Source organism: Mus caroli, unplaced genomic scaffold, assembly GCF_978045245.1.
Source record: "Mus caroli unplaced genomic scaffold, Mus_caroli_1 scaffold_8, whole genome shotgun sequence".
NCBI lineage: Eukaryota > Metazoa > Chordata > Mammalia > Rodentia > Muridae > Mus > Mus caroli.
The window spans coordinates 79,598,708-79,621,871 of NW_028227263.1; the positions used below are offsets into that span (position 1 = coordinate 79,598,708).

The following is a 23,164-nucleotide window of genomic DNA, read 5'->3' on the forward strand; positions in this document are numbered from 1 at the left end:
TTCACTGCTGAGTAGTATTCACTAGTATATATAGTTTCATTATCATTTGTCTTCCTGTTTCCTATATTTGAATAGAATAGCAATGACCATAGCTTAGCAAGTTTCTGGAGTAGGAATTCAAGTCCTTTGGGGCAGATGCCACGGAATGGTATGGATGGGTGTTATAGTAGATTTATTTTTCATTTTCTGAAGAGTTCTCCACACTGATTTTTAAGTTGGCTACATAATAGTGTGCAATCCCACTAACAGTGAATGAGGCTTCCTTAACCCCCACACCTCCTCCAGCATTGTCATAGTGATTTTCCTGATTTGTTGCTCTTCTGACTGGTCCAAGATTGAAATGTCAAAGTTGTTTTGATTGCCATTTATCTAACTGCTGGGGACGGTAAACTTTTTTTTCTCAAATATTTCTTCTTTTTGAGAACTCTGTTTAATTCTAAGACCCATATTTTGAATGGATAAGGCTTTTTGTTTTTGTTTTTTTGTTTTGTTTTGTTTTTGTTCTTTATATATTCTGGTTGTTAGTCCTCTGCCAGATATATAGCTGGCCAAAATTCTCTCCCATTCTGAGGCCTTCTTTCTTACTTGATTGTGTTTTAGTTTTGTAGAAGACTTAGTTTTATGATGTCTCACGTGTCAGTTGTTGGGTTTGATTCTTGGGAGTTCTATTTAGAAAGTCCTTTCATACACTACACATGCATTCTGTAGGATACTGCCAATATGGTTCTTCTAGCAGTTACAGTGTTTTAAGTTTCACATCTAGGTCTTAGATCTGTTTGGAATTAGTTTTTTTTTCCTTTTTGTGCAAGGTGATACAGATAGATAAATTTTATTCTTCTACTTGTGGACATACAGTTTTTCCAGCACCATTTGTTGACTCCCTGCCCTGGGCGTATATTTGGCATCTTTGTCATGCTTTAGTGTTTTATTTTGTTCCATGGTCTACATGTCTGTTTTTGTGCCGGTGCCATATTGGTTTTATTACTGTGGCTCTGTAATATAATCTTCAGGTCTGAAATGGTAGTTCCTCCAGCATTTGCTTAGGGTTGTTTTGTCTCTCTGGGGCCTTTTGTGATTCTATATGAATCTTAGTATACTTATTCTATTTCTGTCAAGAATAAGATGCCCCATTTTGTAAGTAGCTTTTGGTAGAACGGACATTTTCATAATATCTACTAATCCATGAGCATGGGATGTCTTTTCATTTTTCAGTCAGTATCCTTTCTACCTTTTTCTTCAGAGGTTTAAAACTTTCATTGTAAAGGTCCTTCACCTCCTTGGTTAGGTTTATTCTTAGGTGTTTTCTTTTCTTTGAGGCTATTGTGAATGGGAGTGATCTCTTTCTCTATATGTTTGTTGGTGGTGTATGGAAAAGCTACTGGTTTATGATGTTGATTGTATATCCTGTCTCATTGTAGAATTTCTTTGTTTTTAGAAGTTTTTTGATAGAAATTTGGAGATCTCTAATGCCAGCTGCTAATAAAGGTAATTTAACTTTCTTATATAGTCTTGATCCTGATTTCAGTGTTCTTACATCAGATTTTTCTCCATTTAGGATGATGTGGGTTTGGGTTTCTTGCTTATAGAATTTATTTTGTTGAGGTATTTTCCAAACTCTAGCCCTACTCTTTCTAGGGCTTGTTGGCGGCTTGTTGGATTTTGTTAAAAGGCCTTTTTTTTTTTTTTCTGCATCTATAGATACGATCGTGTGATTTTTGTCTTTTAGTCCATTTATGTGGTTTATTACATTGTTGATCTACATGTTATGAACTGTCCCTTTAACTCTGATGTAAAGCTAGCTTGCTCATGATGGGTAAACTTTTAATGTATGTTTGTGTTTGTTTTGCAAATATTTTATTGAGCATTTTTGAATTTATGTTCATCAGGAGTATTAGGCTGTAGGTGTTGTTTCTTTTTTGTTGTTGTTGTGTTTTTACCTGATTTTGGTATTAAAATGATACTGGCTTTATAGAAGAAGTTTGAGAGTACTTCTGTCTGTCTGTCTGTCTGTATATCTATCTATCTATGACTAGTTTAAGAAAGATTATGGATCCTTCTTTGAAAGTCTGATAGAATTTTGCTATGAATTAATCTGGTCCTGGATGTTTTAGGTAGAAGGCTTTTTATTACTCTTCAATCTTTTCCATTTGTTATGGGTCTGTTTAGGTTGTTGTTGATATTTTCTTGGATTAATATTGGTGATTTAGCTGTCACCTAGACATTCATCCATTTCTTTAAGATTTTTTTTTAACTTAATAGAGTATAGGCATTTAAATTATTCTCTTACAATAGCCTGAATTTCTTTGGTGTCTGTTGTAATGCTTACCTGTTTATTTCTAATTTTGTTAATTTGGATCTGTTGATCATGTTTATCTCCTTAAAGAACTAGCTCTTAAATTTGCTGATGTGTGTGTGTGTGTGTGTGTGTGTGTGTGTGTGTGTATGTGTGTGTGTGTGTGTTGTTTTGTTTCTATTTCATTCATTTCTGCTCTAGTTTTTAGTATTTCTTCCACTCAACTGCCTTTGGATTTGGCTTGTTTCATTTTTTCCAAATTTTTGAGTTTCTTCATTAAATCATTTATTTGTGCTGTTCCCAGTATTTTAGTACTGGCATTTAGAGCTTTAAATTACCCTCATAGGTCTGCTTTCACTGTGTCTCAGAGGATTTTGTTATATTGTGTTTTCATATAGTTCTAGGAAATTTTTTATTTCTAATTTAACCCATCCATCATTTTGTAATGAGTTGTTTAATCTCTGAGTTTGTATTTTTACTAGAGATCTATTGACTGTGGATTTTACCTTTTATTATATTATAGTCAAATAATGATACATGGAGTTATTGCATATTTCTGAATTTATAAAGACTTGTTTCCTGTCCCAGGATATGATCTGTTGTAGAGAAGCTTCCATGTGCTGCTGAGTAGAAGGTATATTCTTTGTTGTTTGGGTGAATGTTTTTATTTTTTTATTTATTTATTTTTTAATTTTTAATATTTTTTTTATTACATATTTTCCTCAATTACATTTCCAATGCTATCCCAAAAGTCCCCCATACCCCCCCCCCCCCACTTCCCTACCCACCCATTCCCATTCTTTTGGCCCTGGCATTCCCCTATATTGGGGCATATAAAGTTTGCAAGTCCAATAGGCCTCTCTTTCCAGTGATGGCCGACTAGGCCATCTTTCGATACATACGCAGCTAGAGACAAGAGCTCCGGGGTACTGGTTAGTTCATCATGTTGTTCCAACTATAGGGTTGCAGATCCCTTTAGCTCCTTGGGTACTTTCTCTAGCTTCTCCATTGGGAGCCCTGTGATACATCCAATATCTGACTGTGAGCGTCCACTTCTGTGTTTGCTAGGCCCCGGCATAGTCTCACAAGAGACAGCTATATTTGGGTCCTTTCAGCAAAATCTTGCTAGTGTATGCAATGGTGTCAGCGTTTGGAAGCTGATTATGGGATGGATCCCTGGATATGGCAGTCTCTAGATGGTCCATCCTTTCATCACAGCTTCAAATTTTGTCTCTGTAACTCCTTCCATGGGTGTTTTGTTCCCAATTCTAAGAAGGGGCATAGTGTCCACACTTTGGTCTTCATTCTTCTTGAGTTTCATGCGTTTAGCAAATTGTATCTTATATCTTGGATATCCTAAGTTTTGGGCTAATATCCACTTATCAGTGAATACATATTGTGTGAGTTCCTTTGTGATTGTGTTACCTCACTCAAGATGATGCCCTCCAGGTCCATCCATTTGGCTAGGAATTTCATAAATCCATTCTTTTTAATAGCTAAGTAGTACTCCATTGTGTAAATGTACCATAATTTCTGTATCCATTCCTCTGTTGAGGGGCATCTGGGTTCTTTCCAGCTTCTGGCTATTATAAATAAGGCTGCTATGAACATAGTGGAGCATGTGTCCTTCTTACCGGTTGGGACGTCTTCTGGATATATGCCCAGGAGAGGTATTGCTGGATCCTCCGGTAGTACTATGTCCAATTTTCTGAGGAACCGCCAGACTGATTTCCAGAGTGGTTGTACAAGCTTGCAATCCCACCAACAATGGAGGAGTGTTCCTCTTTCTCTACATCCTCGCCAGCATCTGCTGTCACCTGAATTTTTGATCTTAGCCATTCTGACTGGTGTGAGGTGGAATCTCAGGGTTGTTTTGATTTGCATTTCCCTGATGATTAAAGATGTTGAACATTTTTTCAGGTGCTTCTCTGCCATTCGGTATTCCTCAGGTGAGAATTCTTTGTTCAGTTCTGAGCCCCATTTTTTTCATGGGGTTATTTGATTTTCTGGAGTCCACCTTCTTGAGTTCTTTATATATATTGGATATTAGTTCCTTATCTGATTTAGGATAGGTAAAGATCCTTTCCCAATCTGTTGGTGTTTTTTTTGTCTTATTGATGGTGTCTTTAGCCTTGCAGAAGCTTTGCAGTTTCATGAGGTCCCACTTGTCAATTCTCGATCTTACAGCACAAGCCATTGCTGTTCTATTCAAGAATTTTTCCCCTGTGCCCATATCTTCTAGGCTTTTCCTCACTTTCTCCTCTATAAGTTTCAGTGTCTCTGGTTTTATGTGAAGTTCCTTGGTCCACTTAGACTTGACCTTAGTACAAGGAGATAGGAATGGATCGATTCGCATTTTTCTACATGTTAACAACCAGTTGTGCCAGCACCATTTGTTGAAAATGCTGTCTTTCTTCCACAGGATGGTTTTAGCTCCCTTGTCGAAGATCAAGTGACCGTAGATGTGTGGGTTCATTTCTGGGTCTTCAATTCTATTCCATTGGTCTACTTGTCTGTCACTATACCAGTACCACGCAGTTTTTATCACAATTGCTCTGTAGTAAAGCCTTAGGTCCGGCATGGTGATTCCACCAGAGGTTCTTTTATCCTTGAGAAGAGTTTTTGCTATCCTAGGTTTTTTGTTATTCCAGATGAATTTGCAGATTGCACTTTCTAATTCGTTGAAGAATTGAGTTGGAATTTTGATGGGGATTGCATTGAATCTGTAGATTGCTTTTGGCAAGATAGCCATTTTTACAATGTTGATCCTGCCAATCCATGAGCATGGGAGATCTTTCCATCTTCTGAGATCTTCTATAATTTCTTTCTTCAGAGACTTGAAGTTTTTATTATACAGATCTTTCACTTCCTTAGTTAGAGTCACGCCAATATATTTTATATTATTTGTGACTATTGAGAAGGGTGTTGTTTCCCTAATTTCTTTCTCAGACAGTTTATCCTTTGAGTAGAGGAAGGCTAAGGATTTGTTTGAGTTTTATATCCAGCCACTTTGCTGAAAAAATTTTTTTTTATCAGTTTTAGGAATTCTCTGGTGGAATTTTTGGGGTCACTTAAGTATATGATCATATCATCTACAATAGTGAGTATACATATATATATACATATATATATATATATACACACACACACATATATATACACACAACACACATACATACATATATATTATAGTATAGAATAGAGTTTATTTAGGACATGGGGAGGGGAGTTAAGAGGGTAGCAGAGGCAGAGAAAGGCAGAGAGAAGAGAGTAGAGAAGTAGGGGCCGGCCATGGCCATGTGGAGAGAGGGGAGAAGTGAATGGGGCGCAAGGGCCAAGAGGTAAGAGAGACCAATAGTGATATTTTGACTTCTTTCCAATTTTTATCCCTTTAACCTCCTTTTGTTGTCTAATTGCTTTAGCTAGAACTTCAAGTACTATATTTAAGAGAGAGAGAGAGACAGACAGACAGACAGAAAGAGAGAGAGAGAGAGAGAGAGAGAGAAAGCCTTGTCTAGTCCCACATTTTAGTGGGATTGCTTCAAGTTTCCATTTAGTTTGATGTTGGCTACTGGTTTGCTGTATATTGCTTTTACTATGTTTAAGTATGGGCCTTGAGATCCTGACTTCTAATATGAAGGGATGCTGAATTTTGTCAAATGCTTTTTCAGCATCTAATGAAATGATCATGTGATTTTTTCTTTGACTTTGTTTATATAGTTTATTACATTGATGGATTTCCATATATTGAACCATCCCTGCATTCCTGGGATGAAGCCTATTTGATCCTGGTGGATGATCGTTTTGATGTGTTCTTGGATTCAGTTGGCAAGAATTTTGAGTATTTTTGCATCAATGTTCATAAGGGAGATTCGTCTGAAGTTCTCTTTCTTTGGTCTTTGTGTGGTTTAGGTATAAGCATATTTGTAGCTTCATAGAATGAATTGGGTAGTGTTCCTTCTGTTTCTATTTTGTGGAATAGTTTGAAGAGTACCGGTATTAGGTCTTCTTTAAAGGTCTGATAGTATGCTCCAGTAAACCCATCTGGTCCTGGGCTTTTTTTGGATGAGAGACTATTAATGACTGCTTCTATTTCTTTAGGGGTTATGGGGGCTGTTGAGATGGTTTATCTGATCCTGTGCTCTCTGGTTAGTCTGGCTAAGGGTTTATCTATCTTGTTGATTTTCTCAAAGAACCAGCTCCTGGTTTTGTTGATTGTTTGCATAGTTCTTTTTGTTTCTATTTGGTTGATTCCAGCCCTGAGTTTGATTATTTCCTGCTGTCTACTCATTTTGGGTGTATTTGCATGCTTTGTTTTAGAGCTTTCAGGTGTGCTGTCAAGCTGCTAGTGCAAGCTCTCTCCAGTTTCTTTTTGGAGGCACTTGGAGGTATGAATTTTCCTCTTACCATTACTTTCATTGTGTCCCATAGTTTTGGTATGATGTGTCTTCATTTTCATTAAATTCTAAAGAGTCTTTAATTTCTCTCTCTCTCTCTCTCTCTCTCTCTCTCTCTCCCCCCCCCCTTCCTTCCTTCCTTCCTTGACCAAGTTATCATTGAGTAGTGTGTTGTTCAGCTTCTGTGTGTATGTGTTTTTTGTTGGAATTTAAGACCAGCCTTAGTCCATTGTGATCTGATAGGGTGCTGGGATTATTTCAGGCTTCTTATATCTGCTGAGGTCTTTTTGGTGACCAATTATATGGTCAGTTTTGGAGAAGGTACCATGAGGTACTGAGAGGAAGGTATATTCTTTTGCTTTAGGATGAAATATTCTATAAATATCTGTTAGGTCCATTTGGTTCATAACTTCTATTAGTTTCATTGTGTCTCTGTTTAGTTTCTGTTTCCCTGATATTTCCATTGCTGGGGGGGTGAGTTTGATGTCTCCCACTATTATTATATGGGGTGCAATGTGTGCTTTGAGCCTTAGTAGTTTCTTTTATGAATGTGGGTGCCCTTGCATTTGGAGCATAGCTGTTCAGAATTGAGAGTTTATCTTGGTAGATTTTTCCTTTGACCAGTATGAAATGTCCTTCCTTATCCTTTTTGATAACTTTTGTTTGAAAGTTGATTTTATTCGATATTAGAATGGCTACTCCAGCTTTTTTCCTGGGACCATTTGCTTGGAAAATTGTTTTCTAACCTTTTACTCTGAAGTGGTGTCTGCCTTTGTCATTGAGATGCGTTTCCTGTATGCAGTAAAAATGTTGGGTCCTGTTTACTTATCCAGTCTGTTATGAGTCCATTGATGTTAAGAGATATTAAGGAAAAATGATTGCTACTTCCTGTTTCTTTTGTTGTTAGAGGTGGTTTTATGTGTGGCTATCTTCTTTTGGGTTTGTTGAAAGATTACCTTCTTGCTTTTTCTAGGGTGTAGTTTCCCTCCTTGTGTTGGTGTTTTCCATCTATTATCCTTTGTAGGGATGGATTTGTGGAAAGATATTGTGTAAATTTTGTTTTGCCCTGGAATATCTTGTTTTCTCTATGGTAGTTGAGAGTTTTGCTGGGTATGGTAACCTGGGCTGTGCATCTGCCCAGGATCTTCTGGCTTCTATAGTCTCTGGCCAGAAGTCTGGTGTAATTCTGATAGGTCTGCCTTTATATGTTAATTGACCCTTTTCCCTTACTGCAGTATCTTTCCACTCTGGCAGATAGTTTTTGCTGAGTGTAGGTTGTCTTTTAGGAGTTGAAATGAAGTGCTGCAGATTTTTCTGGTTTTCAGTTTCAATTGAGAATTCTGATGTTATTTTGATGAGCCTGACACATCTTTCTTTATATGTGCCTTGTATTTTTTCTTATAGTTTTCAGTACTTTCTCTTTGTTGTATAGATTTAGTGTTTTAAGTATAAAATGCCTTTTCTGGTTTGGTTTGTTGGTGTTCTATGTGCTTCTTCTAACAGTTTGTCTTTGTCTTCCTTAGTTTGGGAAGTTTTCTTCTATGATCTTGTTGAAGATCTGATATATGCCATTGACTAAAGCTCAATTAATTCTACATGTGAGGCTTTCCTTTGAGTTGTCTGCTTGGGTTTAGTATTTTCCAATTCCTTCATTTTAGCTTGAGTCCTCTTCAATATTTCTATTTCTTATTGAATTGCATTTTCAATTTCTGGATTCTCTTTGTCATCTTTGGCTTTGCTTCATTTTGGCATCACTTATGCATTCATTCTCTTTGAGTTGTTTCGAGTTCAATAATCTGCTTCTTTTTGTCTCCAAACTCCTCTGTTCTTTGAATTTTATGATTGTTCTTTTAAATTCTGTGTCCTGGGGTTCATCTAGATAATTCTCATTGGCAAACATTTCTGTGGGTTTGGAGGTGTGATACTGCCTTGTGCTTTCATGATGTTCTAGGCATATGAACAGCTTTTGTTAATTCTGTGTCTGATAGGGGCAGAGTAGAAGATAGTATGTGTGGGTTGGGTTGGACTCCAGATCAGATGTCTGGCTTGGATGGAATGTATTTACATTCATCATTTATATACAGTGAACATAGGGCACCGGGCTGATATGCAGAGTTTAGGGGTTAAATTTGGGGAGGAATAGATTACCCTGCTAGATCCTAGAGAAGCAACTACATGAACTGGCTCTGGAATTGTTTTAAATGAAATTTAAAAATTCATTAATCATTGTGTGTGTGTGTGTGTGTGTGTGATGTATGGTGTGATTGAGTGTATGTATGTGCCTGGTGCCCAAGGAGTTCAGAAGAGACATTTGATCCCCCAGAACTGGATCTCCAGAGCTGGAGTCACAGTTGAGATCACTGTGTGGGTATGGGACCAAACCAGTGCTCTTAACTGCTGAGCTATCTCTGCAGCCCCTGTGTTTTAATTAAAACTTTTAAAAATGAGTTTTCAGGCTGTGAAAAGACAAAACAAAGATTATATTACTAAGTGAAATAAGCCAATCTGGAAAGGATGTATTCAATATGGTTTTAATGAGATGTTATTCTGGAAAAGATAAAGTTCTGGGGTTAGTAAAATGATGAATGTTTTCCAGGAATCAGTGGAAAGGGAGAGATGTGTAGAAGAGTATAGATGATATTTTTATAGTTAAATTATTCTGTGTGATACACGGTAAATGGTGAATACATTCCATTATATATTCATACAAATCCATAAAACACACACCACCAAGAGTGAACTTTAATGCTAATGAGGCACCGTGATCGAAATAATATATCAGTATAGGGTCATTAATTATAATGAGAATCATAACCTAGTAGTAATATTAATAATGTGAAGGACTAAACATATTGTACATAGTATACTGCAGAAAGAATTGAATATTTCTGTTAATTTAATTGCAGACTTAGAACTGCTATATAAAACATGAGGAGAAAGGATAGATTAAAATTTTTATCTCAAAGTGTGGAGAAATAGGAGTTAACTCCTGCACATTCAAGGATTGTGCTGTCCTTGGCATGGCCACTGGGAATGAAAAATAGAAGGAAGGAAATCATCAGGCTTTGACAGTTCTGGAACTTATAAGTATGTGGTGTATATGATATTATTGACTTGTTTTCCTTTTATAAACTACTAGCCAGGTAAATGATACCTGTGATAAGACTAGGGCTGCAGCTTATTGTTTTAGGGTATTCCCAGACCCAAGCACAGGCTGCTGCATGACACCTGGAACTAGCCTTTCTGAGGAACTAATACAAGGGAATGGGTTCCTTTTCAAGAAAAGGTGTGTGTGTGGGGGGAGATTATGCTTCTTTGTGCCCATGGAGGTAGAGCCAGAGAAGGGCATTAGAACCTCTGGCTCTTGAGTTACAGGTGATCGTGAGCCATTTGGCCATTTGATATGGATCTTAGGACCTTAACTTGGCTCCGCTGAAGAGAAACAAATACTCTTAACTACAGAGCCTTCTCACCATCTCTTAACTACAGACCCTTCTCACCATCTCTTAACTACAGAGCCTTCTCACCATCTCTTAACTACAGAGCCTTCTCACCATCTCTTAACTACAGAGCCTTCTCACCATCTCTTAACTACGGAGCCTTCTCACCATCTCTTAACTACGGACCCTTCTCACCATCTCTTAACTACAGAGCCTTCTCACCATCTCTTAACTACAGAGCTTTCTCACCATCTCTTAACTACAGAGCCTTCTCACCATCTCTTATCTACAGAGCCTTCTCACCATCTCTTAACTACAGAGCCTTCTCACCATCTCTTAACTACAGAGCCTTCTCACCATCTCTTAACTACAGAGCCTTCTCACCATCTCTTAACTACGGAGCCTTCTCACCATCTCTTAACTACGGAGCCTTCTCACCATCTCTTGGTCCCCATGATTTTGAACTTCTGTTGTTAGAATGCTTACTTGGGTTGACTCTGGGCTCCTGTACTTGGCATCTATGACTTTGAGGTAGTAATACACTGACTCTGGTATAGTTTCTTATGTCAATTTTATAAAGAAGTTATGTGAATTAAAAAATGTTTTTATATGAACATACTACAGAAATATACTAGAAAGGCCTGATAAGAGACCTTCTGAAGTCATTTCCCATGCCTGGTCTTTTACAAAGCCAGGTGCAGTAGTTTATACTTAGAATTCCAGCACGCAGGAAGTTCAGAAAAACCATCGTGAGTCTGAGGCCAAACAGAGCAAGGGTGTTGTCTTAAGAATATTTAGAGTCTTAACCAAAGATAGATGGCAGACACAGATGGAAGTAATACCTATTTCCTATTACTGTTTGAAAATTACAAACTATATTTTCAGATTAGGGAAAAGGCTCTGGAAATCACCTGAAGTAAAGTTTTATTGTGTAAAAGCTATTTTCTTGAATCTTGGATTTTGGAATTAATTTTCAATATTCTAATTTTGCCAAGAAAGATTGTCCAAATATTCCCCTTTCTCGTGTGCACATTTTTTTTATAATTGTTTGGATTCACTACTACTGTTATAGTTATGTAAATATATGTATGTGATATATTTTTACTTCATAATTATGTAAGTAATATATCATGATATACATATGCACATATATATATATATACACACACACATACATACACATATGACTATAGTAAATTTCTTCCACTTTGCTTTAATTTAATTACGTTTTCATTATGTTGAAGCCATTGTCCACTATGGCGAATTATACTAGCTTTTCTTCTATAAGAGTAATAATGCTTACTCAAATATACTTACTGAAGTAAAAGAAGGAAGAGTGGATAACAGTGAAGACTAATACAAAAGTTGAAAAGTTGGTATATTAATGATTAGAAGATTGGGGATAACTGCTAAGTTTTCGAATATTTTAATTACTAAGAATTTGGATTAGTCATTGTCTGCAGATTTCATTTTTTTTTTTTTTTTTTGCTGAAGGAAATATAATGATTTCTAAAATTGTTTGAAATTTATAAGGTATCTTTAAAGGCAGCTTATTGTTGTTTTGTTAAGGACAGGTTCAGATAAAAGTGAGTCCCAGAACAGTATTGACTCAGCTAGTACTTTGTCTTTCTTTTTCATTTGATAGCTTATAGTTAATAGGAGAATCAAATGATAGTAGCTGCTGTACTTAAAATAAAAAAGTTATATATGTCTTAATGTAATATTTACTTTTAGTTTCTTTAAGTATATGACTTTTTACAATATCCAGGTTTACTTCCAGTTATTGAAAATTAATTATTGAGCCGGCTATGATGGTGCATGCCTTTAATCCCAGCACTTGGGAGGCAGAGGCAGGTGGATTTCTGAGTTCGAGGCCAGCCTGGTCTAGAGAGTGAGTTCCAGGACAGCCAGGGCTACACAGAGAAACCTTGTCTCCAAAAAAAAAAAAAAAAAAAATTAATTATTAGATTTTTTTCATTTTATGTTTTCTGATTTCCATTGTATGGTCAAGGAAATATTACACTCGTTTTGGTTTGGGATCATAAATATTAATAACATACCATACTTGGATATGCAGTTTTTAGTACTAATACCATATATTTGGATTATATTACCCCAAATATCTGAAAAATTTACAATCTCCATTGTACATATAATGCATGTACTTTCAACTTTCTTGTTACAAAAGTTATTTTCACTTAGAAATTGCCAAGATCTCTAGCTAGTTTAGTGGTTTTATATGTTTGGGGCTAGAAGGATCTGGGTTTTCTCATTCTAGGTGTGGTATGCTATCTCAGACAGATAATGGATTGAAATCATAAACTTGTTTTGAAGAAATAGAGCCTGGAAATTGCACAAGGTGTTGAAGTAGAAACAAAGTTTTAAGAATGTTTAAAGCTCATTTTTAAACACTTTTTTGCTATCATGATCGTTTTCTTTCTAAATTTTAAAAGCAGCTATTAGTTTTTGTTTGTAGTGACTTTTTTTTATCATCACAGTAATTATAGTAAATGAAAACACTGGAAAAACTTCCCAGAAGTTACTAGTTTCTGTTTCCTGACTTGCAGCCCTTAGTTTTTTGTTTGTTTGGTTTTTTTTTATCTTTTATCCACAGACTTTTAGAAACAAAACTAGCATTTTATTATCTATCAAAAATGTATTGTGAGCATAGGCTGTTTAGTATTCAGCCTTTTAGTGGCTGTAACAGTTCATTGTCTGGACAGGCTGTCCTGTCCCTGTGTGCTTCTGTCTTTATCTTCCTAACATCCCCGTTGTGTTGACTGCACTGGGATAAGCATACACATGTGTCTCTTGCCACTTTGTTTTGGTTGTTGTTTCCTTATAAGAAGTCTGGAAAGTCGACTTGAAATGGACATTTCACAATAAGTTGAGAGTCCATTTCCTCCTTAAATGTTGGGTGTTAAGTGTTGACCAAATTGTTTAAAATCTCATGTCTAAACCATACTTTGGAGCTGTTATTGTGTAACAAAGATGAATGTTTTTGTTTCTTTTGATAGACTTTATTTTCTTTCCAGTTTACATTTTGTCTCCTTAATTTTTCCTGTATTCTTGAGACTCCCAAATGTATAATTTTTAGCCCTGCAGAATGAGTCTTAGGTTGAATTTCCCATTGATATTTCCACTTGTCCTTGGCCACCTCAATTTAATATATCCAAAATGGAATTTAAGTTTGTTTGTAAAGAAGTACTGAGTAATAAAAGATCTTCTCTTATTAATTTATTAAAATTTCATTGTTGATTGTTTACTAGTAATTGTTTTATTACAGTTTGTTTTAGTACTTTTGAAATATTTGATATGTTGTTGATTCACTAGAATCACAAAAGTAGAGACTTTAGATTGGTTCAGTAATTGATAACTAATACTAGTCAAGTTTAGTAATAGATTTTACCTTACTTTTAATGTCCGGGCACTTAAATAATCATTTAAAATGTTAAAAATTCGACTTAATCTTTTTAATTCTCCATTTTTAAAATTTATTTGTTTATTTACTTGAAACACATACATACACACATACATACACAGAGGGAGGAGGAGGAGGGAGAGAGGGAGGGAAGAAGGGAGGGAGGGGGAGGAGGGAGGGGAGAGAGAGAGAGAGAGAGAGAGAGAGAGAGAGAGAGAGAGAGAGAGAGAGAGAAGACAAACGATTGTTTTGCATGCTACATTGAGTGCATAAAGTTAGATGACAATGCCAGTCATTTCTCACCTTCTACCATCTGGTTACCAGGACTCAAGCTTAGATGCTCAAGGTTGGTAACAAGCACTTTTACTCACTGGGCCATCTCACTGGTTCCTGTTTTCTCCCTCCCTCCCTCCCTCCCTCCCTCCCTCCCTCCCTCCCTCCCTCCCTCCCTCTCCTATTGTAAATAGTACTCCCATGAATACATGAATATTGATGTGCATATTGTGAGTATGTACTCTAAATGCTTTAATTTACATATCTAGAAGTAAAATTGTTGGCTCAAATTCTACTTCTTTTCTTGAGAATGCATATTTCATACCTTTTTACTACAGCGGCTGCTGTATTTTGTGTTCTCATAAATTATACAAGGGTTTCAGTTATATAGCCATGCTAGTATTTCCTTTTTATATATTAAAAAGTAATAGTGATTTGGGGTTGGCAAAATGGCTGGGTGAGTAAAAGCACTTTCTACCAAGCCTGATGACTTGAGTTTGATCCCCAGAGCCCACATGATGGATCTTCACACTCAATCCATAATCCATGACATACCCCTCTCTCCCTTGTCCCTAGTGATAAAGTGTAAATAGTCTTCTGATTGTGTGGAGAGGTTTGCATTTGCATTTGTCTAACAATTAGTTATGTTCAACTTTTTTTCATATGTTTATTGATCAGTTTTTCATTTTCATTTTATTTTATCATTTTTACAGTCCAGCCCTTCCCTCTCCTTCTTGGTCCCCCCCTCCCACAGTTCCTTATTCCATTTCTCCTCCTCTCCCATTTCCAAGAGGATGTCCTCCAGTTAGTTGATAATGCTAGTCTTCCAATGGGCTCACCCTCCTCCTCAGCTTCTTTCAGCCTTTCCCTAATTCAACCACAGGAGTCCTTAACTTTGAAGTCCAATGGTTGGGTGTAAGTATCTGCCTCTGTCTCAGTCAGCTGCTTGTTAGGCCTCATGTTGGGAGGGCAGCCATGCTAAGCTCCTGTCTGTAAGCACACCATAGCATCAGTAATAGTGTCAGGCCTTGGAGCCTTCTCTTGAGATGTATCTCAAGTTGGGCCCAGCCACTGAACCACCTTTCCCTCAGTCTCGTCTCCATTTTTGTTCCTGCAGTTCTTTTAGACAGGAACAATTCTGGGTCAGAGTTTTTGACTGTGGGATGGCAACCCCATCCCTCCACTTGACTCATTGTCTTTCTACTGGAGGTGGACTCTACAAGGTCCTTCTCCCCACTGTTGGGCATTTCATCTAAAGTCCCTCCCTTTGAGTCCTGAGAGTCTTTCACCTCCCAGGTCTCTGGTACTTTCTAGAGGACCCACCCATCTCCCTCCCCTGAGGTTGCATATTTCCATTCATTCTACTGTCTTCCCCCCACCCCATACCCTATCATGTTCCCCTTTTCCCCACCCCATCTTGTCTTCCACCCAAGTCTCTCCCTCCCTCTGCCTCCCATGATATTTTCTTTTGTCCCTCCCAAGTGGGATTGAAGGATCCTCATTTGGGCCTTTCTGCTTGTTAACTTTCTTGAGTTTTGTGGACTGTATCCTAGATGTTCTGTACATTTTTGGCTAATATCCACTTATTAGTGGGTACATACCATGCATGTTCTTTTGGGTCTGAGAATCTCACTCAGGGTGATATTTTCTAGTTCCATCAATTTGCCTGCAAAACTCAGGATATCCTCGTTCTTAATAGCTGAGTAGTACTCCACTGTGTAAATGTACCACATTTTATATATCCATTCCTCTCTAGAGGGACATGTGGGTTGTTTCCAGCTTCTGGCTATTACAAATAAGGCCCCTATGAACATAGTGGAGCATGTGTCCCTGTGGTATGGTGGGGCATCTTTTGGGTATATACCCAAGAATGGTATAGCTGGGTCTTCAGGTAGATTCATTTCCAATTTTTTGAGGAACCTCCAGATTGATTTCCAGAGTGGTTGTACCAGTTTGCAATCCCACCAGCAATGGAGGAGTGTTCCTTTCTCCATATCCTCTTTTTTCATCTTTTAAGAAATACTCTTCCATGCCCCCCCCCCCCCCAACTTAACCCCAAGACAGAATCTCTTTCTGTAACCCAAGCTGGCTTGAAACCCAGAACTGTCTGTCCTCAACTTGCAGTGTTCTTTCTGCCTTAGCCTCCCAAGAGCTGCAGGATTTCATATATGATCCACCATTCTTGGTTTTCCTTTGCCCACAGTTGATTTGCTCCTTTTACCATTTGAGTTTCAGGAATTGAATTTAGGTCATCAAGCTTGGTGGCAAATGTCTTTATCTACTGAGACATCTTACTTGTCTTAACTTTTTCCCATTTTTAAGTTTAATCATTTTGCTGCTGGGTTTTAGTAGTTCTTTATATATTTTGGATATTATTTCCATGTCATATATGTAGTTATTGTTTTCCTTTATTTGGATTGCTCCTTTATTCTACTGATGGTGTCCATTGAAACATACTTATTTATTCCATATATATGGTATATATAATATGGAATATATGTAATATGAAATATATATGTGTGTGTGTATGTATATATATATATATGAATGAACATGGGCATGTGTTTGCATTTGTGTGAGTGCACATGGGTAATGTGCCTAAAGGTCTGAGGTTGTTTGACATCTAGTGTCTTCTTTGATCATTCTTTTTCAGTATTGAGCCAGGATCTGTTGCTGAATCCAGAGCATCTCTTGTGCACTGACTCTAGACAACTGTCATGTCTACCTAGCTTTGGGTAGGTTTTGAGAATACAAAATCCGGTTCATGTGGTTGTGTGGCAAGTACTTTACTCATTGAGAAATTTTTCTAGTCTACACATTTTTAACTTTAGTGAAGGCTAGTTTGTTGTTCTTCAGTCTAGTGTGGTTTTGCTGTTGTGGGTAAGAAATCACTGTCAGATCCAATTTCTTGAAGCCTTTTTCTGGCTCAAGAGTGTTACAGTTGGGCTTAGATCTCAGTTTCAGATTCATTCTGAGTTGGTGTTTGTATGTGACATGTGGTAGGCATCAACTGCACTTTTGTGGGTGTCTAGTTTCTCCACCATTTGTTTGAAAGAACTCCCTTTGATGTTGAATGATGATGGCACTTTTATTAAAAATTGTCCACTTATGTTTATTTCTAGGCCCTCTATCCTGTTTCATCAGTCTTCATGTCTTCCTCTATGCTTATGCAATGTTATTTCAATTTGTGACTTTAGCAAATTTTTAAATAATAAAAAGTGAATACTTCAGTTTTATTCCTTTTTTAATTAATTAATTTTTTTTACACTCCAGATTTTATTTCCCCTCTCCCCTGTCTACTGTTCCACGTCCCACACCTCCTCTCTACCCCCATGTCTCCATGAGAATGTCCTCACCCCCACCCTCTACCCCACCAGACCTTTAAACTCCCTGGGGCCTCCAGTCTCTTGAGGGTTAGGTGCATCTTTTCTGATTGAACACAGACCCAGCAGTCCTCTGCTGTATATGTGTTGGGGGCCTCATATCAGCTCATATCATATCAGCTGCCTGTTTGGTGGTCTAGTGTTTGAGAGATCTTGGGGGTCCAGATTAATTAAGACTGCTGATTCTCCTACAGGGTTGCTCTCCTCCTCAGCTGCTTTCAGCCTTCCCTAATTCAACCACAGGGGTCAGCAGCTTCTATACATTGGTTGGGTGCAAATAGTTGCATCTGACTATTTCAGCTGCTTATTGGGTCTTTTGGAGTGTGGCCATGCTGTCTCTTTTTTTTGCGAGCTCCGTAGCCTTAGTAATAGTATCAGACCTTGGGACCTCCCCTTGAGCTGGATCCTTCTTTGGGCCTGCCTCTGGAACTTCTTTTTCTCAGGCTCCTCTCCCTTTCCATCCCTGTAGTTCTTTCAGACATGAACAATTATGGGTGAGAGTTTTGACTGTGGAATGGCAACCCCCTCCCTCATTTGATGCCCTGTCTTCCTGCTAGAGGTGGGCTCTATAAGTTCCCTCTACTTCATCTAGGCATTTCATCTAGGGTCCCTCCCTTTGAGTCCTGAGAGTCTCTCACCTCCCAGGTCTCTGGTGCTTTCTGGAGGGTCCCCCAACCTCCTACCTCCTGATGTTGCCTGTTCCCATTCTTTCTGCTGTCCCTCAGGGTTTCAGTCCTTCTCTATCACTCAAAACCAACCAGATCAGGTCCCCTCCTCCCCCCATCCACTTTCCCTCCTAGGTCCCTCTCTCCCTTCCCACTTGTGATTACTTTCTTCGGTGTATTCCTTTGAGATTGAATATAAATTTCAGGATGACTTTTTCAAATGCTACAAAAAATAAGGATTTTGATAGAATTCCACTGTATTTGTAGATTTCTTTGGGTAGTATTGACATCATAATACATAAAATTTTACAATCGATGAGTTAATACTTGTGACTAGTGTTTTAAATTTTTAGTGTATTAATCTTTTATTTCCTTGATTAATATACCTTATTTCACATTAAGTATGTAGAAACGCAACAGATTTTATTGTATTAGTATTATATTCTGATACTTTGAATTTATTATAGTAACTTTCTTTTTTAAAGGAGTAGGTTTTTCTACTTATAATGCATGTTGTCTATCAACACTGATAAGTCACTTCCCCTTTTCTAGTTTAGACATTTCTATTTTTTCTAATTTCTATCTAGAACTTCCACTCTGCTGCAGAATAGAAATGGTAGAGAATGTACCTTCTCTTATTTCTGATATTACAGGAAAAGCTTTTAGTCTTCATCATTGAATATGACATTAACTGGAACTTTCATGCCTGGTTTGTTAGACATGTTGTTATAAAGGTAGCATGTCATGAAAACAATTTTATAGTTCTCATTCTTTAAAGTACGGACCCTTTAGATGTTTGATCCTTAGTGCACACACACACACACACACACGCACACACACATTGAAGTTAAATTTTTGTTAATTTCTGTGGTATCAGAATGTATTTATCCTTTGAAATTTGTTGATATTTTATGATCTAGTATTTAATCACTTTTGGCAAGTATTTTATATATAACTATGTAATTATAAAGATAGTATTTTCTGCAGTCAAAGGTACTGTGTTCTGTGTGTCAGTGAAATTGTTGATCTTACTGTGTCACATTCATTGTGAACTGCTTGTTCATGAGTCGCTGAGAATGCTCTGCTAAAATTAACTTACTGTAACTCGTTCAGACAGGCAGGTTGGCTTTATGTGCAGTCAAACTTCTATTTCTGATTTAGTTAGTTTGGAAAAAGCCCATTTGTATAGAAATAAAAATCAATACAGTTTAATACTGTATGAAAAACACATCCTCAATGCATTTGGTAGAATATTGGACTATCATGCAGACATTTTAAAGTCCCTATCCAGGGTAGTAAAAGAGAATGTGTCTCTAATGTTTCTGCAAATATGGAATTAGTAAAAGCTACCCTACTGCTGCTGGTGGAGGCATAAGCCTTTAATTCTAGCACTCTGGAGGCAGAAGCAGGTAGATCTCTGTGAGTTTGAGGCCAGCTTGGTCTAAAGAGTGAGTTAGTAAGTTGTCATTGTAGCAGGTGTTATAATTGTTTAAGTTAAAAAGTAAATGATGAACGTGGAAAGATTAGTAAGCAGGGATGCTCTAATGCCAGGAAGTGATGAACCCATTGCCTCAAAGCAGATTCACATTTTATATGACCCTGAATTTACATGATAAAGTTGAAGTTTTATAGCCATGTATATGTAATATTAAAGGTTTGGCCTCAAGAATTCACACATTAAAATTCACCCCTCCCCCAAATAGCTTATAGTTTCTTTTACCAAGGTGAATTTGTCTTGATTTTATCAAAAGGTGGTATTTCAACTGAATCTTAACAGATGAGGAGGTACTCATTCAATGGCCAGAGAAATAGTATTCACTTAAGTGTATAATAATGTAAAGTTTATATAGTAGTATCCTTGTGGACTAATGAATAGTATTAAAAATTTAGCTGTAGAGTAAATTAATTTAGAGGAATTTATAAGGACAATTTGGGGCTACTCATATTCGTTATCTTTTGCATTGAGGGCATCAGGAGCCATAAAGAATATTGTATGTTGTTGACAGTATACAACAGAAATCTTATCCCAATCCTTGTCCCTTTACTGGGTGACCTTTGGCATGTTACTTAATTCCTTCTGTGTCTCTATATTCCCAGTCTTCATATTTACAAATGGAGATAATAAAGTCTAACAAGATTCTAGATAAGAATGGATGGATGAAGGTATTTCTATACTTAGAAAAATACCTGGCATGTAGGAAAATCTCAGCAACATTGGCTGTTAGTATTGTCATTATTATTCTGTATGTTGTAAAAATCTCAAACACCAGCTGCATTGGCTTAGGCACCAGGAGATCCAGGAGAACTTTAGAGGGTAAAGTCATTAAGATTTCAACTGGCTCACTATATTTCTACAGGTAGAAATTACAGCCTATTATTAGTGTTTACTGTGTTAAGCCTAAAAGCAGATTTGAAATTTGTATAGCATTTAATGATTTACATGTTGTACAGAATTGAAATCTTCCAATTTGTGTTTTCTTTTAGATTTTTAAGACAATTTCAACGACAGCCTTGGACTAGAAGGTTAAATGATAGGATCTGTGTACGATGCATTAGGAGATTGAAGGAAATTAGCTTCTGAATTAATTATTTGGAATATAAGGAAGAGAAGGTGACTGAAAATGGGGCGAAAGAAAATACAAATCACACGCATAATGGATGAGAGGAACCGACAGGTAAATCAAATTTTAATTTATTTCATTTGTCATCATATTTTTAAAACATAGTATAGAATGGTCAAATCTTTCAACTCTTAAAGTGTTTAAAGTTCCAGAATAAATGAAAACTGTTAGATATGAAATTGTTTCTTTCTGATATATACTTTAAAGAAACCTCCAAGTTTGTTTTTCATGTGTGCAGTAGAAAAGTCAAGTCACGGCGACCCTCCCATCCTTTCTCGGTAGTTTGTGTGCGGTGCTTATTCAGTGGTGCACAACTCTCTCTTGGCAGTCGGCTTGTGATTGCTGTCAGAGTGCCCTCTCTCCTCATACTGAGGACTGCGCAGATTTGCAGTTACTGTGAGTGCTTTCCAGTCACTTACATTTTCTGGTTAACTGAGAAGAAATGAACATAGTTTTGTAGCCATGTTATCTCACATATTTTTTAAGCATATATGAATCATGTCAGCTTTAATTGATATCTTTTTAGGACCAGTGTTAGTCAATTCTTTGAAATTCAGGATAATTTCAATATGATTCTGATCCATGAAGAATCCAATTGTTATATTTAAAACTGATTAACAATGTTTCCAAAACTAGCTGCCTGTTTTTCCAAGCGTTTACCTACTCATTTGCATAGTTTCTTATTGAGTAGTTGGCATAAAACTCTGACCCATAGGCTCTAAATCTTTGGTGTCTATAGTTTTTTTTTTTTCAATTTTTTATTACATATTTTCTTCATTTACATTTCAAATGCTATTCTGAAAGTCCCCAGAAGTTTACCTGAATGCAGATAGAACTGTAGACACAACTCAGTGTGTGGCAGGGTGGTGGGCTGGAGAATTGGGTGTTAATGGGAGTCATCACTGTAGTCCAGTCCAGTCCAGCTTGAAGTTAAGTCCTCGTTTCAGCTCACAGAGACTGCTTAGCAAAAAGATATAAGGCCTATATAGGTTTGTAGTACATTAGGATGGTTGATAAAATAGGGAAGGTTAAAATAACTATCCCATAATTGGAAAGGAATGAGTCCAAGGAATACCACACATCAACATGGTGGCATGTAGAGGAAGGAGGATCTACTTCGCAAGCACACAGAGGAATAAATATTAAGTAAGGCTTGTATGCAAGATGAGAAATAGCATAAAATCTCCTAGCTCTTATCTCTTGGATACCTATGGTTAAGTTGGGCATAGCTAGTTCAGACCTATGTGTTGAAGACTGAATGTTTAAAGGGAAACAGAAACTGTGCCTATTTAGACGCCTCTGTAGTGGGAACTTGAGAAGTTGAGAGGATGACTTTGTCTAAAAAAAAGATAAAGTTGGCAGGAAGGGAAGAGGGTGAATCTGGAAGGAGTCAAGGGAGGGGGTGACTATGATTAAAAAAAAAGTATACAAAGTTATCACTGAAGTAATAAATAATTTCAACATCTTACAAGCCCTGTTACTACTGTGACTGAAATATCTATAGAATTGATATGAAAATAAAGTATCCATTGTTTTGTAGAATAAATGCATTCTTGACCAGTTGCTTCTAGAGAAAGTATAATATATCAGATTCTGGTTTCCTATTGGTTTATGTTGTAAACTCAGAAATTGTTTTTGTGAATAGAAAAAGGCATCTCACTTGAGGAGGAAAAAGGCATTTTTAACATTCTAGCCAATATTTTACATATATATTATAATAAATAACTTCCTTCTTTTTCTCTCTCTTTCTTTTTTTCTCTCTCCTTTCTGCAAAGAAGGAAGCAGAGAAGATATAATTGGGCAATTTGTTTTTTCAGATTAAATTTGGTAAAAGCACATCTGTCATAAACTAAAATGGTATCTTAATTTTCCTTTCAAAAAGAGCATTCAGGGTTCAGATTTTTTCTTTCTTCCATAAAAGGGGAAATAGCTTCTAATTTACCTAAATAAAGTATAGTTTTAAGGGACTAAATTAGATTCTGGAAAATCATTAAAATATAGATACTTATTCTCTCTTGAAGATTTAAGTATATAGCATATAAAAATGAGATCAGATACTGAGAGAGTTTATGTAAGAATCTGTAATTTATAATGAAATAATTTAGGAAAATACAATAGAAAAGCTAGTAGCAAGTGGATTTTCAAATCTAAGTATGAACTAACCACATTATAAAAGCTATACTCAAAGTCTGGAAAAGTACATCGAAAATCTTTGTGACATACCCAGAGCCGCTGCTTATCCTGTCTCCTGGTCTCCAGCCCCAAGGGAAGTCATTTAAACTAATCCTCGGCATGCCTGTTGTTCCCCTTTACTTGTACAGTCTGTGCTGCTGAACAGTTCTGTACTTGTAACGCTCATGAATGTTACCTTTGCATGGAAATGTGTGTCAGCTTATTTGTATACTTTTTACTTTTATCAATGTATAATAATCTAACATGACATGGATTTATATTTATCTGTCTTAAATAGACATCTTTTTCTACTTTCATGCTATCATGAAGAGTTCACTTCATTCTTATTTTGTGCACATGAATACTTGGTTGTATAGCTAGTACAAAATGTTGAAACAAACACACACATTAAAAACAAACCAATAAGACAAAAATAGCAAAAAATCTCAGCATACATGAAAACATGTAGTTCATTTTATTCAGTTTATATTGACCAGCT

The 23,164-nt window shown here is 36.8% G+C and overlaps 1 protein-coding gene across 7 annotated transcripts in view; it reads left to right on the forward strand.

The window, feature by feature from the left end:
* Window positions 1-23,164, forward strand: part of Mef2a (myocyte enhancer factor 2A) — a 131,962-nt gene that overhangs the window by 36,363 nt on the left and 72,435 nt on the right. For 6 of the 7 annotated variants that reach the window (XM_085841660.1, XM_085841658.1, XM_021166331.3 and 3 more), the window contains exon 3: window positions 20,357-20,547. In XM_085841660.1, coding sequence (XP_085697786.1) covers window positions 20,494-20,547 — 54 coding nt within the window. In that variant the 5' untranslated portion in view covers window positions 20,357-20,493. Of the gene's footprint in view, window positions 1-16,477; window positions 16,560-20,356; window positions 20,548-23,164 lie in introns of all 7 variants that reach the window. The other variant, XM_029479490.2, reaches the window with a different exon arrangement.